This window comes from Penicillium psychrosexuale (assembly GCF_028828465.1).
Source record: "Penicillium psychrosexuale strain IBT 29551 chromosome Unknown utg000006l, whole genome shotgun sequence".
Taxonomy (NCBI): domain Eukaryota; kingdom Fungi; phylum Ascomycota; class Eurotiomycetes; order Eurotiales; family Aspergillaceae; genus Penicillium; species Penicillium psychrosexuale.
Genome location: NW_026643191.1, coordinates 1,683,564 through 1,698,116, shown reverse-complemented (window position 1 = coordinate 1,698,116; position 14,553 = coordinate 1,683,564). Strand labels below are relative to the sequence as shown.

Here is a 14,553-nt window from a genome sequence, read left to right as displayed (position 1 = left end):
CCAAAGCCCCAAAGCCCCAAAAACCCCAAAGCCCCAAAGCCCCAAAACCCCAAAGCCCCAAACCCCCAAAGCCCCAAAACCCCAAAGCCCCCAAAGCCCACCAAGCCCCAAAGCCCCCAAAGCCCCAATCCATTGTGCGCAATTTTGTCACAACCAATGCGAAGCGTAACAGCACAAGAAGCCTCGGAGGTGGGTGTATCAACACGCGCTTCCTTCTTCATCTGCAGGGTAGAGTTTGGTGATTTGGTGCCCATTTTGGGCGAATATGGGTTTAATTAATAGCAACGGCCCCTCATACATTGAGAGCAGCCTAGACTGGTATAGGGGAGGTTGAAGAAGAGAGATGAGATGGGAGTAAAGAAGTAAAGCCTCCTACGGCCAAGTCCCGAGTACGTGCCCAATCCGAGATCAAGCGATGAAATCAGAGAGTCCTGTGTAACCACAGGAATGGCAGGACCGGCAACAAGGACGGCATTAAGCAATACTCTTCCTCCGGGTGATGAAAGGAGGATGAAGAAGAGAGAAGAGATGGGAGAAGAGAAGTAAAGCCTCCTACGGCCAAGTCCCAAGTACGTGCCCAATCCGAGATCAAGCGATGAAATCAGAGAGTCCTGTGTAACCACAGGAATGGCAGGACCGGCAACAAGGACGGTATTGAGCGATACTCTTTCTCCGCGTGATGATGAAAGATGTGATAGGGGAAAACGGGCCAGGGTGCAAAGAGGAGGCTGGGATTGGCGTCGCGACCGGGAGGTCGGCCTATACGTCACGTGGCTCACCTACATCAGCCAATGAAAACCATGAATGCAGTCTTTGTAAGCAACTAATATAACTATACAAAATTACACAAGGTTACATCAGTAATCAAGTACTGAAGACGGTTGGAACGTGGTCGTTACAGTACGGACTAGTACGGGCATAGCCAATTGAGTACTTGAGAGTGTGATTTTTATATACTATAGAAAGTGCAGAATAAATAGGGGATGAGCTTAGTAAGGTCGCTGAGAGCCTTACGATCATCAGGCAGAGGGGGGTGCTGAATATTCCTCGGGCGCGCTAGTAACATTTCGACCCTCTTTTGTTGACAAGCTCACCCGCGCGGGAGATAGCAGCCAGAGAAACATTTCAGCTCCTAGTCACCAATCACATGTGAGGACCATGGCGTTGATGGACATGGTGGTCACCTGGCCATCAGCCCGGCAGGCACCAACCCCCATAACTAGATAGTCGGGCATTCTGCCCTTTAGGAATTGACAACTCTCTCCCTCTTTCATCGCATCACTACACTGTAGTCGCATCAATTAATAATGATTGTAAGTTCATGTGCCCACCTATGAACTGCCCATTCTCGACATCGATACCGGTTCCCCACCATCCATCTCCGCATCCAATCCTACGGACTTGTTTAGCCTTACAAGGCCCACCTATTCACCTCTACCAATCTACATCGATTTCTGGCGATCGACAAGTACCCTACTCGGAGGGCCGAGCCCGCACGTCGACCGACCGAGCTGACCCAACTCTCTGGGACTTGCTTATGGATACATTCCCTCTGAGATGTCGTCGGGCAGTCTGAGTGCTCCCGTATCGGAAGCGCAATTTGATGCCCACACCGCTGCCCGACGAAAGATGTTCGCTAGGCTGCATAACTATCAATCGTTGAATGACGATGACGATACGGTCCACTTCCTGAGGTCTGTCTTCCGATTCCTCCCCACCCAAGGCCAGGACCACTTGGCCACCGATGTAGATGACTGCGATGACGACGACCAGCTGCGACAACTCGCGAAGCACCTGGACACAACTTTGCTAAAGCCGATGTTGGCCACTGGTGGAACTACGCCCGCGATCACACCCTCCCCTCTTCCTGGTGTGGAAGACTCTATGAACCTGCTGTCTCTGGAATTCGACTCGGCGACCCAGCGGCAGAGCGGGCTGCGGCGAATTTGCCTGCAACGTGATAACTACCAATGCGTAGTGACAAAAGCATGGGAGCATGAGCACAGCCGGCCGCCCGGCGCACGTACCGCTGACCTTGAAGCCGCTCATATCATTCCATTTGCCCTAGGGAGTTTTCCCGGGGATGATCGACTGCGGGCATGGACAAATCTGGCACTGCCTATACCGCTATTTCCCAACCATTCGTGACCTCTTTCACCGTAGCGATGAAGACGTCAACCGCATCGACAATGTGATGATGATGGTGTCACCCCTGCATCGAGAGTTTGGTCACTTCTCATTTGTCTTGGAGGAGACCAGTGTTTCTGGTCGCTACCGCGTGAAAATGTTTCCCCGATTTCAAAATCTCTACCAATCCCCCATGCCCGACTTCACGACAGTAGCAAGTCACAACCCTCGGTACCCCGCCCCTAATGAGTCTCTGCTTGCTGTGCATGCAGCCGTCGGCAACATCCTGCACGCGACTGGGCGCGGCGAACTGATCACGAAGACCATACAGCACCTCGGAGGCAATAGCGGCCACGCTCTTGCGAAGGACGGGAGCACCAATGTGGAAGAATTGCTCTCTGTAACCGGTCTTCCATTACTGGCAACTAGTCCTAGCCACCGTCCGCCGGCCCGCAAAGAAAATTATTCTCGTTATGTTAGGTCCAGGCTCCCCAGAGCGGAAAATCAACCGCCTAGCGTCACCGACGACTGATCGAGTCATCGAGACAAACTAGCCAAACGACAATAACACAACAAGAATAAGCACTATGCAGTATCCTGAGGAAACTAGCTTTTAATTCAACCATCTATTAGCCGGGTCTTCAATTGCCTTCCTGCCGTAAGAGGGTCTAAGAGGGAATAGTTTTCGTCCTTCGTTGTTCTAGCTGCTAGGATCTCTAGTGGTTAAGCGATACTACATTATATTTATAAAAAGTTAGAGGTAGAAGGTTAAGGTAAGTAAGCAAAGTCGAAGATTAAGAAGATCGAGGAACTAGAGAAAAGGACGCTTTGTCGCGCAGCATTTAGTCAAAGCGATGAGTCGATAAGTTCTGTTTAACTATTTCCTTTATACTGTGGATGGCGCATAGGTGGACACGCTACATTCACCTGATCTCACGGCACTTGTGTACGGCACTTGTGTACGGCCGCGCAATTCTATGTCAAATGATATGAAGCACATACTAGCATGTGCGAAGAGCATGGCTTCCCTTTTGCTCGGGAAATCCCGTGGGGATTGATTTCTTGTCACCAGATGTATTATCTCTTCCTGATCCCGTTTGGCCCACCGTTTCAGCAAATTATCCCGTATCCTGTTAGCGACCACGAATCCTTTGCTGAAGACCTGGTTGAGCAGACCCAGTATTTGAGATTTTTGGTCAACCGTTCGGGCTCGAGACCCAGCAACAGTTACTGGGAAAAACAGCATCACTCCAGGAATTTTGGTGTAGCGCAACACTTCGCTCGCTAAATACAGGATCGTAGATAGATGTTCAGTTATTTCAGCAGCGAACAAAACCGGGGCTGGGATATTGTCCCAGTATGGGAAATGATCATAGTTGCCAGAGAGAAAGATGAGCAGAGCGTGGTAATACAGCAACGCCAGGTTTGAATATTCATTAGGACCATCCTGGACTAGCTGCAACAACGTTTTCGCGTGCCAGTCATAGATAGTCTGTTGGACATTGAGTCCTTCCATCCCAATGAGAGCAACTGATGGATCCGTGAATCGTTCTGCTTCAGGAAGGATGCTAATTATAGACCCGGCTCTGTCGTTGAGTTTATTAAGATAGAACAATTCGTTCATTTTCCAATGCCCACTTACCGTAAGCTGAAGGCAGATGTCTCAATCATGAGGGTTATAATTTCTTCCATGGGCTCCCATCGAGTGGCATTGCTCGACAGGGCCGTTTGGAGTTGAAGCCAGCATTGCTGAGATAGAATTGTTTTTTCATTATAGAGTACTGCTCGACTGGCTTCGAGAACACGAAAAAGGTCGTAGAATATCCTTCGGGGTGATGACATGCAGTCGCCTGGTCCCGTAAGCTGGAGCATTCTTGATGTTCCGTATAGCATATGCTTGACCCAGCCTTCGCCTGAGTCGTCTGAGAGCAACTAGGTACGTTGATGTCAGTAAAAGGCAAATTTAATGCATCCGATAAAGGATACTCGTTCTGATAAAAGTCTTACCTCAAACAGCCCTAGAAAAAATGTAGCCCAGAGAATGTCCTCTCTCTGCATCACATTGCTGTTTCCCAGACTTGTCCGCAAAATACCCATTGACTTATGATAAGAGGTCATGGCATGTACATAGGAGCATTTTTCTCCCTGTAATGCGTGTCCACCTGTACATCGATTGGCATACAAAGCACCAATCGCTATCACCGCATCGTACAGGACCGGGGAAGTCGAAATCAGAGGAAGCAGGTCCGGAACTATCGACGAGAAGCTCGTCGTGAACATGTTCTGCTGAATAAAAGCGGCAAAATAATCAAGCAGGCGGGTATCCTTATCCCTCCCGATAGACTGAAGTGGGCGAGCCCCGGAGCTGCTGCTATTTGCAACAGCCATGCCCTTCTGGGCAGAACTTCTGTGCCCTCCTCCAAAATCATTTTGTTGGGTTTTGTTGACAAACATAGTCATATCCTGTCCTGATTGCTGCTGGGCAACGCACACGGTGTTTTGTCGAATACAGAGAGCACATGGAATTCCCCCTTCACACTAGCAAGGATTAGCTGCACTAGTCTCATGAACTTCAAGTTTCACACCACAAACCTTGATTCGTCGTTTAGCGCAGCCGAGGCAGCGCGTCACCCGCCTTCGCTTGTCTAGGGGCCCGACCATTCTCCCCTGCGACGTTGTTGATGATGACATGATCTGGAAGTATGCTCTGGCGAACTCTCAAATTGTGCATATTCCTGATGAACACTATCACGAAAGTGCATATATTAGAGCGAGACCTGTCTGGGCTGTCAGCAGGCAACGATGTGCCCGATGACGCTAACCTGATTGGGAAGTAATATCGCGAGACAAGGCCCCACATGGCTTCCAATGTGCGACATCACCAGATTCCACTTGATAACCAGTTTACATCCGACCAACTAACGCCCGATAGATTCCCATTCGGGAAACTTAGTTACCTTGGTAGGGCGAGAAGTTGCTATGGGCTATGTTAGCAGGCAGAATGCTCGTGTACCACTCCCCCTTCCCTCCGTGATATATAAAGGTCAGACAGTGCTCTGACTGCTGACTTTGGAATTCCGTCATCAACTTTCATCTTCGACTTCCTCTTCTACTGGTTTATCTTGGTTTATCATGCTTCTCAGTTTTCGTCTCCTGCCCATCGTGGCTATGTCCGTCTCTGCAGTGGTGATCCCCAGCCCACCCGGACAATACGACGTGTTCTACAACACGGCGAAAATGATCGAAAAGACCAGAGTCGACCCGTTTGATCCCAAGAACGGATCGCGTGCAGTGATGACTTCGGTCTTCGCCCCAACCCACTGCAAAGTCGATCTCGAGAAGATAAACTACCTGCCCCCCGCAACAGCCGAATACTACTCCGACGTATACAGCGCGCTGGGACTTCCCAACGGGACGATCCAATCCATCTCGTTCCAAGCGTGCCCAGAGCCGCCGAAAGGCCGCCACCTCCAGTTTCCCGTTGTGATCTTCTCGCCTGCTCTTGGCACGACCCGCCTGTTCTACAATGCCATTGCACAGGCCGTCGCCAGCGCCGGGTACATCGTGGTGTCTATTGACCATCCCTATGATGCCGAGTTCCTCGAGTTTCCGGACGGAAGCGTCGTGACTGCCGCAAATATCACTGACGCGCAGGTCCCACTGGACGTCAACACTCGAGCGCGGGATGTGTCGTTCGTGCTGGATCAGCTGAGCACAAAGGCTGGAGTCGCAGCTCTACTCCCTGGAACAGGGGCTGCGGGTCTGAAGATTCGGCAGGTCGCGATGTACGGTCACTCAGTCGGGGGTGCGGCTGCTGCTGAAGCCATGCGTTTGGACTGTCGTGTTGTTGCCGGAGCGAACCTGGACGGGTCAATGTTTGGGCCGGTGGTTCAACAAGGTGTTCGGGGTCCATTCCTCCTGTTTGGACATGAAAATAAAACCCAAACGACGGACCCATCGTGGGCAGAGTTCTGGTCGAATCTGCGGGGGTGGAAGTTGGAGCTGGAACTTGCCCAGGCGCAACATTACGCATTCTCTGACTTGTCCTATCTGATGAAACTGCTGGGTGTTCCTGTTCAAAATGTGCCGGCCATGCAAAATATGGTTGGAAATTTGGATGGTGCCAAGGCATTCGAAATTGTTCACCGAACTGTCATTGCTTTTTTGGGATTTGGGCTCCGTCAAGCATCGTCGACTCCGCTTGAGGAGGTCATTTCGCAGTATCCGGAGGTATCGGTCTTTTCCCGAGGTAAATGAGGCAAGGCTGCCGAGAACAGATAACACATGTGACCGTTTCGAATTATCTGAAAAGTTTTACTGATGGAGAAGAAGGAGATTGGGAGAGACTGTGTAGATTATATGATCCAAGCAAAATGTAAACAGAATGGAGTTGAACTATTTCAAGTCTGAAAGACCCCAGAGTAATCGGAATATAAGTGCCTGACCGACGAGGTTGAGAATTTAGGCCAAACAAAACTAACTACACATCATTTTTACGCCTTGAATCCTTTTTCTCCGCACAACCCTATTTCACAGCTTTTCTTCCCTCATTCTTCTTTTCCCCGAGCCTCTTTTCCTCGGCCTTCTCATTAAATTTCTTCGTCAGAATGTCTATTCTCGGATTCCCCGAACTTTACATAGGTACAGAAGTTACCTTCGCCACACCATCACTCCAGAAGTGGGTTATCGAGGAGAAACTGACCGAGGATGTTCAACAAATGACAAAGTGGGAACTTGATGGTGGCGCTGGGCCTCCATTTGCCGTGTTTAAATGTCTCTGTCACAGTGCGGCAGACAGCGACAAGAAGGCGTTCATGCGAATCTATTTCCAGGTTCCTATTGAAGGAACTGGGTACGAACGCCCCGAGGTTCGACAACGACAGGCCGCTTCACGAAAACATAGAGAGCTAGACGTCCTGAAGGATCTGCAACTACGACAGTGTCCCGTGGTACCGAGTCTCCTCGCCTATAAACAAGGAAAACAAGGCAATGATGGATGGCCTGGTCCCAGATGGATACATTACACATATTGTGTGGGATAAGGTCCCCGGGAAGTCACTGAACCAGGATAAAGTCTGGGATCCTACATCTGGTCCATTACGTGAGGCCGTCCGTGCGAAGTTCCGCGTTGTCTGGGAGTATGTTATAAGCCCCTATTCTACCAGTCGAGAGTAAAGCCAATAAACCTAAGGGAGTTGAGACGATATGGATGGGAGCCAGGTATGCCCGGGCTGGAGAACATCATATACGATGAGGCTACACAGACGATGTATGTGGTATCTTCCGTACACCTGGTGCTAAACAGAATATGCTGACTATCCCTAGGCACATTGCAGGCTTCCGAGAATCTGCCTCCCTTGACCCCGAAGAGAAATTTACAGATATGACCTTTGTCGGCTGGGGCTTGGCTATACCATCTAGGAAGGCCGGTTGGGACAAGGACAGTACTAAATGGGCTTGGTGATCAACATGAATGTCCATTGCTTTAGCCAAAGTGCACAATTTCGATGATTCCAATCTTTGCTGCAATTCTAGAAGGTTAAGCTGATTTTCATATGTATTTTGTCAATAATCAATTAGAGAGGATGCGTGCTTAGCTCACATCGATGGGCGCAAGCCATGTGACAGTCTAGAAGAAGGACAGGGTAGGCACCGGGCTGAGGATTGAACCTTAGAGCTCTTAGGAATTTACACCGGACGACTTGAAACTGGAATACATGAGTTTTATATTTTACAGTACAAGGCTTAGATCAGAAACCCATATTTCACATTCGAGTCCAACAAACAATGGAAGAGTGTGTAAAGTGGTGACACCGATTTCCGGAAGTATATCGGCATGCTGTGAAAGCCACCTGGGCAACCACTACCGGAATGAGCTACTATTGACGAAGTACATTGATGAAGGCCTAGGAGCACCGAAAAATTGCTATGCTGGCAGCTCTTGGTCTACATTACTTCAGGTACCAATGGTCCCATGCAGTAGTCTAAGAAGACCGTGCTACGGGTAACTCAACAGACTTTGTGCATCCGACGGTAGTTGTATGCAGCCACCAAAGCAACAACATGAAAAGCGCCGCCAAGCACTGCAAACATATGCCAAAGCTGATGCGAATGACCCCAAATGTCAAAGGTCCCGGGGCTCAGTCTCTCTGGGAATCGACAGACGAAAACACTCACTCCAGTCAAGAGGGAGAGTGCTTCTGCGAGGTACCACCCAGCCCCAATTTCATTACTCGCACGCGTCCAACTCAACTCAATAACACTTTGGAGGATAGGCAACATGGCAGAGATAGCGAGCAGGGAGAAGACACCTCCTCGCAGAGTCCTCATTTTATTACCTCCACCGCCGGTATCAAACAAAGCGATGGCAGCGCCAATCGCCGAGAAAAGATTGAGCCCCCAGTACACCTGCTGGATGAAGGGCCTGCAATAAAATGCGTAATATGTCATGGATGTACCAGCTCCAAGGGCGAGGAAGCAGATTCCGAGGATATCCAGTCTGCCCCAGAGCTGGTGGATATTGTAAGAGTGGCTTCTTAGGGTGTGAAATCCAGCGCTGAGGCCAAAGCAGATGGTTGCCGAGGCCAAAAAGGACCCGAAAGCAAATACATCGCCGCGGCCGAAATTGAGGTCTTGAGAGCGCGAGACAGTGTGATTCAGTTCAAAACCAACAGCAATGAAGGCCATTGAGCCCAGAAGATGGGTCCAGATGTTCATTGTTTCCATGTGTAAACAACGCCACAGGCGCAATGATCGTTTGTAAGAATATGTGGGCATCGGATGGCCTTCCAAAATATAGTCATTATCACGCAGCCATCCTGGAATCAGCTCTTTGCTTCCAATAGTTGGCCAGTATGACTGATTGTCTGGCTTGGACGTGGCTGCCGAGCTCTCAGTCAACAATTGGGAGTCTTCGAGCGGGACTGATGGTATCGTGCGTCGGGTCATCTTTGCGGTCTCCCACGAGCATCTGAACGTGTGGAACACTAGAGAAACGGTGATTTGGAGGAAGCCCAGGAAAATTCTGAAATATTTTGAGAGATGAAACGATCTTGGCTGGGGTGCAACTTTTTCTCTCAAATCTCTAAGCGCCTCTTTTCGCGGGCGACACGCGACCGTGAAACTCATCACACCGAACACGTGTCACGATTGGCGGGCCAAAAATAGTCTCCGCGAGAGGCTATTTCTACAATAACCCTCCTTTTATCCATTGGCCGATTTGTTGTTGTGGTGTATCTCAGGGGCCCCGCGTGCTGAACCAAATCTCACAGTGGCCTCAGATGCATGGCACATATCAACAAGTCGAATGAGTTTTGCTCATTTCAAATATCCACAAACCTGCAGTTCTCAAGGCCGGCGCACCCTTTAGCAAGGGCCATGCATGATGCCCCTCGTTTCAGGTACAATTTGCAAAGCCAGGCGGCTACACAACAATAGTTGGCCAGGATTCCTCGAGACTACAGTAGCGCTGACAACTTGCAGGTATATTTTTATCCATGCCAGTGGCAGCGAGATCACAAGAGGCTCGGGCCTATGTGCCCCTGTCTTTTCTGCGACACTCTAAAGGATAGTTCTCAGTGTTAGCCATTAAATGTGATGACTATATTATTTCAGTTGCCCGTGGTACTCACCCCTGCAATTAATCCATCTGTTATTACGCTTCTCTTTATACCATGAATGTTATCCCAAGCAATGGCACCGCCGGCTGGGTATCCGGGCCTAACACACGGGGAACGATGGACATTATTTGGTCTTCTTTATTGACAGTCTTTCTCTGTACTTGGACAGCAGTCTGTCTGAATCTCCCCGATCCCAAAGACAGTCAGTTCCAAATCTTTTGTCGCCGGGCGAGGTGGATGTTTTGGGCGATTGTCTCCCCGGAGTTGGTTCTTTCCGTTGCGATCGGTCAATATGCCTCAGCACGGCGATCTGTGAAGCGTTTCCGCAAGCTGGGAATGAAACAAGACAGATGGACTCTCCGACACGGTTTCTATGCGGACATGGGCGGGATGCTCCTTCAACCTAGAGACAGCACACCCTTTCTAGTCAACAGCCGTCAATTAGCGTACCTGGTCGGGAAGCAGTACTTGGAATGCCCACAGATTACGCAGAGCGAGATATGGGACAAGTCAAAAACGGATACGCTCGCCAGACTGCTCAGCTTGGCGCAGGCTACTTGGCTGATGATCCAACTCTTTGGTCGCTTCATTCTTAAGCTTCCGACCACTACACTTGAACTATCCGCGGGTGCTATTGTGATTTGTACCTTTGGAACCTTTATTTGTTGGATGCACAAACCAAGCGATGTACACACCGGCATTGTGCTTAGCATGGAAGTTAGCACGACTGAGATTCTCCTTGAAGCTGGTGATCTTGCCGCTCCACCTTACCGTCACACACCTCTCGATTTCATCGCCAAGCAGTCGTTCACTTGTAGTTACGACGTGATGCGGTTCTTTGGTCTACGTCTTGATGACCGCGAAAGGCCCTTGCGGCGCTTTCCAAATGACCGATTCCCGGATATCGGAACGTTTGAAAAATTCTCCCTGTTTTGTTTGACCTCGGCATTCGCTTCTTTTCACCTCATAGGATGGTATTTTATCTTTCCTTCTCGAATTGAGCAGATTCTTTGGCGGATCTCAAGCTCTATTGTAACGGTTACAACCGTGCTATACTGGATCTTCGAAACAATAGCTGCTCGGCAGCGCTTTGGCAGGTGGGACAAGTATCTGATCTGGCTGCGGCTGAAAAAGCCACCATCACAGCCACAAATCGATGCGGAGGCCACTATGGCGCGTCAGGATACTGTCAGTCGCTTAGACGCTTTTGAAAAAGAACAAAGGGAGGCAAAACCTATCTTACGTTGGGAAGTTGGTATTATTCTTCCAATAATCTTCCTGTATGTTAGTGCTCGGGGATATATGATTGTCGAGGTATTTGTTGGTTTGCGCCGACTACCAATGGGCGCCTTCACAACTTTTGAAGTCGCGGACATGTTACCTCATTGGTGAATAGATACCTTTCAATGCTCTTGCATTTCATTCCCCCTCATTGTTCGAGACTTGGGTTCCTGATGACTGTCAGAAATGGTTCCAAAGTCGATGTGTAAAAGTTAAAGAATACCAAAATACCTACATATAAACATCGGCAGTTTTATCTTCGTTAAGCTCTTCGCCACTGCGTTACCTACCATTGTATCGCATAGATAGACACGCGTTTGATTGGTGGGGCTCTCATCATTTGTACTCGCAATGAGACATCTGTGTAGTGTACGAAAGCGGAAATGCTAATACTCAAACTACAGGACTGCGTAGCTGGATCTTAGTTATTTATCATGTGATAGCGATCCATGTGGATCGTGACAGCGTGGACTTTCCACTAGGGTCTAGGAGTCGAACAGCGAAGAGGAAGGCAAGAAATACATTCGCACATCTTCTAGAATTATCAATATCTGGCATGACAACTTTAATCTGGATCGAGCTCAGGCCGCTTTGCTGGCAAGCATCGTTCTCTACGAGGCCGACTCAAAGTCGGCCAGCTAGGTGTGGACTGGTTCAGCCGTGCGCGTAGCCCAAGAGATAGAGCTGCAAATCGACTCCGGTCCCTGGCCTGCGGTCGACGGGGAGATACGAAAACGCGTATGGTAGGGGCCATATGCCAGGCTGGGATGGATTATTCGCGCTCGAGATGGGGAAGCCGGCATTAATCAACGACCAATACTGCAATGTTGATCTTCCATGCCCAGTGGCCGAACAATATGTCACAGAGAGAGTAATGTTGTTGTGAGAGCCGGTTTTTTGAATAGTTCATGAAACACGGTCATAGATCTATGGCTCGAAATGGACAATAAACTTAACTAAATAATAATGATAGCGCCTACTAATGAGAATGCAGTCCAAATAGCCGTGAGAACCCTAAGTTGGGGCAAGCAGAACCTATATTTGGTTAGTTGATAGTTATGGACCAAGTAATGACTGTGTAATACGTACTCTTCCGCACTAAGACCAATAAATCCACTCCAAAAGAGCCACTGCGCAATCCAGAGAAGGAGCATGCTGATGATCGTAGCCGCATACAACCCCACAAATGATTTCTTGGAAACCCGGCCATCGTGGCCTTTAACAGAGTAAGTGCCATAGTCCGTGTGATCTCTTCCTTTGATCTTTATCAACGGTGTTTCTTCTGGGTCCCTAACCTCGCTCCTCAACAACGGTGTTCCTTCTGAGCCCCTACTCTTCACCAACCCTGTGCAACATTCATCCAAGTGGTCCATCAGTTCCTCAATCTTCGATGTTGTCTGCTTGCCTCCCTGCCAGTCTGATGTGTCGAAAACAGGTCCAGTCAACCTGTTCATCCTAATAGCCCGTATTACCTGAGCAATCACCACGCTAACTATGATAAGCCACACGAGTGCTCCAGCATACATCGTTTTTGCAGGTCCCTCCCTCTCCGCTCCGTTTATGCCTCCGAAGTAGAAACGGTGTTTTCGACCATAATGAACGGTCATAAGCAGGTAATATGCTGATAGAAACTGGAGGATCACTTCAGCACATAGCGAAGACCCGGCCGCGAAGAACTTCAAATCTCCAAAGGTTGGTACACCAATCAAAAAAATCGTCAGCCAAGTAGGCCGAGGCATTGAGCTCCAGAGGAGCATTAATTGAATCACGGGAACGTTCTCATAGCCAGGGGTTTGTTGAATAAGAAGAATATTGAACAGGTTTGCAAAGAGTTGTAGGGCGGCGATTAATGTTCCCTTGATAACCCATGGCCACGGCTGCGGGTTCCATGGAAAGCGGCGTGCGACTCGACGTACTATCCCTATTCTCTGGCTGAGAGCTACTCCAAGGAAAGTAGCTATATTGACTAGAGCAAAGCTTGTGAGTTTAGACTCATTCGAGGCACATTTTTCTGTTGCCCTTGCGTCTCCCAAACAGGGCTTATGGGTAATGTCTGAATCGTTAAATGGCTTCAATTTCCAACCCCATGGAATCATGTCGAGGGTAGTAGGGACGGCTAATTGACGCCAATTATCTGGCAGACCGTGCCAGTCCTGGACATTACCACAAAGATCATGGAGCCACTTGATATAGTCAATTCGTGTCTCAAATATCTGGCACGACCCTCCGCAAGAATTGTAATTGATGTTGCGACAAAAACAAGCCCTGTCAACTGCGCGCTTGATTTTGCAGTAGCCACCGACCTCACAAGCATCGGTTGCACACTGATCAGTGAGCTCGATCACTTGCTCCGGCATATCCGCGACGCATTTGGGCCAGTGCCAATCTTCGATGGGAATGTACGCGAATTGGGTGGTTTTGAGTGTGTCCGCCCAGTTCTCGGGTAAGGATGTCGACCCACATGTGGCATAAATCCAGAGACGCTCCTTTGTGAAGTCTAATCGTCCTGACCCTGAACAAGGTTCATTGTTGAGATCTATATTGAAGGTGTTGCAGAAGCAATCTTTGTCAAAATAGTCGCCATCACTGATGCGATGCAGGACCAGATCGTAGATGCGACGCTGGACGAGATCGTAACCAACAGTTTCAAAATCCAGAGCGATCATAGAACGTAGCCTTTCACTATATTCCCAGGGACGAGCAGCGTTTCCGGTATGTTGGGTACTGCTTGTGAAACCGCAGGAGGCCATTACATGTCGGAATGGTTCCATCGATGAAGCAGAGACCGAGTCGCTCAGACATGTTGGTGCATTGTGAATCACGTCAACGGCTGCATACCCTTCAGCTAGGGAATCTGGGGAGAGACTTTGCAGACCGCTCGCGTCGCCGACATCGATAAGCCACGTTCGACCTGTGATATTATGAATCCATTGATACAACTGCGCTTTGGCGAGAACCGATCGACGACAGTATGGGAGATAACTTTCGATAATGTCCGGGGAGAATGCAATGCTGAGGCAGCTGAGTTGAGTCAGCCATTGGTGGTAGGTGCAGATAAAAGCAAAGTGGGAGGTGCATCGTTTGCTGGTGCATTTCGTCATGGCACGCAGCCAGGTGGACTGATCTTGCTGGGCGATGCACTGTGGCATAGGAGCCAAATCTTCAGGGTTGACCCATCCATTGCGGTTGTTTTGGGGCAACAAGATACCGTCCTCCCCATCATACTCAACGGTTGTGGTATGGATCGCTTCTGCGGTATTGATGTTGGTGGCAACGATAGATGGAGACTGGAGGAAGCTACCTTTCGCATCTACCCCGTAAACTCCCATCAACGGCATAAGACATGTAGAAATTTTCATCTTGCCGGTATCAAGGCACCGAAGTAATGTGAACGAAACTGGGGCCGTTTTGATTTGCGAAATGATATTTCGGTGCGGGGTTGGGCGACTAAGTATGCTACCCTGGACATCACTCTCTCATTGGATATTACCTGACCGTGTAATGAGAGAGTGATGTCCAGGATAGT

General features: G+C 49.3%; 7 protein-coding genes across 7 annotated transcripts; 5 read left to right on the top strand and 2 right to left on the bottom strand.

The window, feature by feature from the left end:
* Positions 1-1,557: 1,557 nt before the first annotated feature.
* N7518_010489 (uncharacterized protein) lies at positions 1,558-2,659 on the top strand (the record flags this gene model as incomplete). Its single annotated transcript, XM_057191415.1, has 2 exons — positions 1,558-1,977; positions 2,069-2,659. The coding sequence occupies 2 exons, from the start codon at positions 1,558-1,560 to the stop codon at positions 2,657-2,659; spliced, it is 1,011 nt and encodes a 336-aa protein (XP_057037551.1).
* A 354-nt stretch (positions 2,660-3,013) lies between these two features.
* N7518_010488 (uncharacterized protein) lies at positions 3,014-4,818 on the bottom strand (the record flags this gene model as incomplete). Its single annotated transcript, XM_057191414.1, has 4 exons — positions 3,014-3,713; positions 3,770-4,059; positions 4,135-4,665; positions 4,720-4,818. The coding sequence occupies 4 exons, from the start codon at positions 4,816-4,818 to the stop codon at positions 3,014-3,016; spliced, it is 1,620 nt and encodes a 539-aa protein (XP_057037550.1).
* A 441-nt stretch (positions 4,819-5,259) lies between these two features.
* N7518_010487 (PAF acetylhydrolase family protein) lies at positions 5,260-6,384 on the top strand (the record flags this gene model as incomplete). The annotated part of the gene is made up of 1 exon (XM_057191413.1): positions 5,260-6,384. The coding sequence occupies one exon, from the start codon at positions 5,260-5,262 to the stop codon at positions 6,382-6,384; it is 1,125 nt and encodes a 374-aa protein (XP_057037549.1).
* A 350-nt stretch (positions 6,385-6,734) lies between these two features.
* On the top strand, positions 6,735-7,591 carry N7518_010486 (uncharacterized protein; the record flags this gene model as incomplete). The annotated part of the gene is made up of 3 exons (XM_057191412.1): positions 6,735-6,995; positions 7,105-7,265; positions 7,453-7,591. The coding sequence occupies 3 exons, from the start codon at positions 6,735-6,737 to the stop codon at positions 7,589-7,591; spliced, it is 561 nt and encodes a 186-aa protein (XP_057037548.1).
* A 545-nt stretch (positions 7,592-8,136) lies between these two features.
* On the bottom strand, positions 8,137-8,853 carry N7518_010485 (hemolysin III family protein; the record flags this gene model as incomplete). Its single annotated transcript, XM_057191411.1, has 1 exon — positions 8,137-8,853. One exon carries the CDS (start codon positions 8,851-8,853, stop codon positions 8,137-8,139), a length of 717 nt encoding a protein of 238 aa, XP_057037547.1.
* A 947-nt stretch (positions 8,854-9,800) lies between these two features.
* On the top strand, positions 9,801-11,138 carry N7518_010484 (uncharacterized protein; the record flags this gene model as incomplete). Its single annotated transcript, XM_057191410.1, has 1 exon — positions 9,801-11,138. The coding sequence occupies one exon, from the start codon at positions 9,801-9,803 to the stop codon at positions 11,136-11,138; it is 1,338 nt and encodes a 445-aa protein (XP_057037546.1).
* A 2,063-nt stretch (positions 11,139-13,201) lies between these two features.
* N7518_010483 (uncharacterized protein) lies at positions 13,202-13,702 on the top strand (the record flags this gene model as incomplete). The annotated part of the gene is made up of 2 exons (XM_057191409.1): positions 13,202-13,470; positions 13,549-13,702. 2 exons carry the CDS (start codon positions 13,202-13,204, stop codon positions 13,700-13,702), a joined length of 423 nt encoding a protein of 140 aa, XP_057037545.1.
* Between the last annotated feature and the right edge of the window lie 851 nt (positions 13,703-14,553).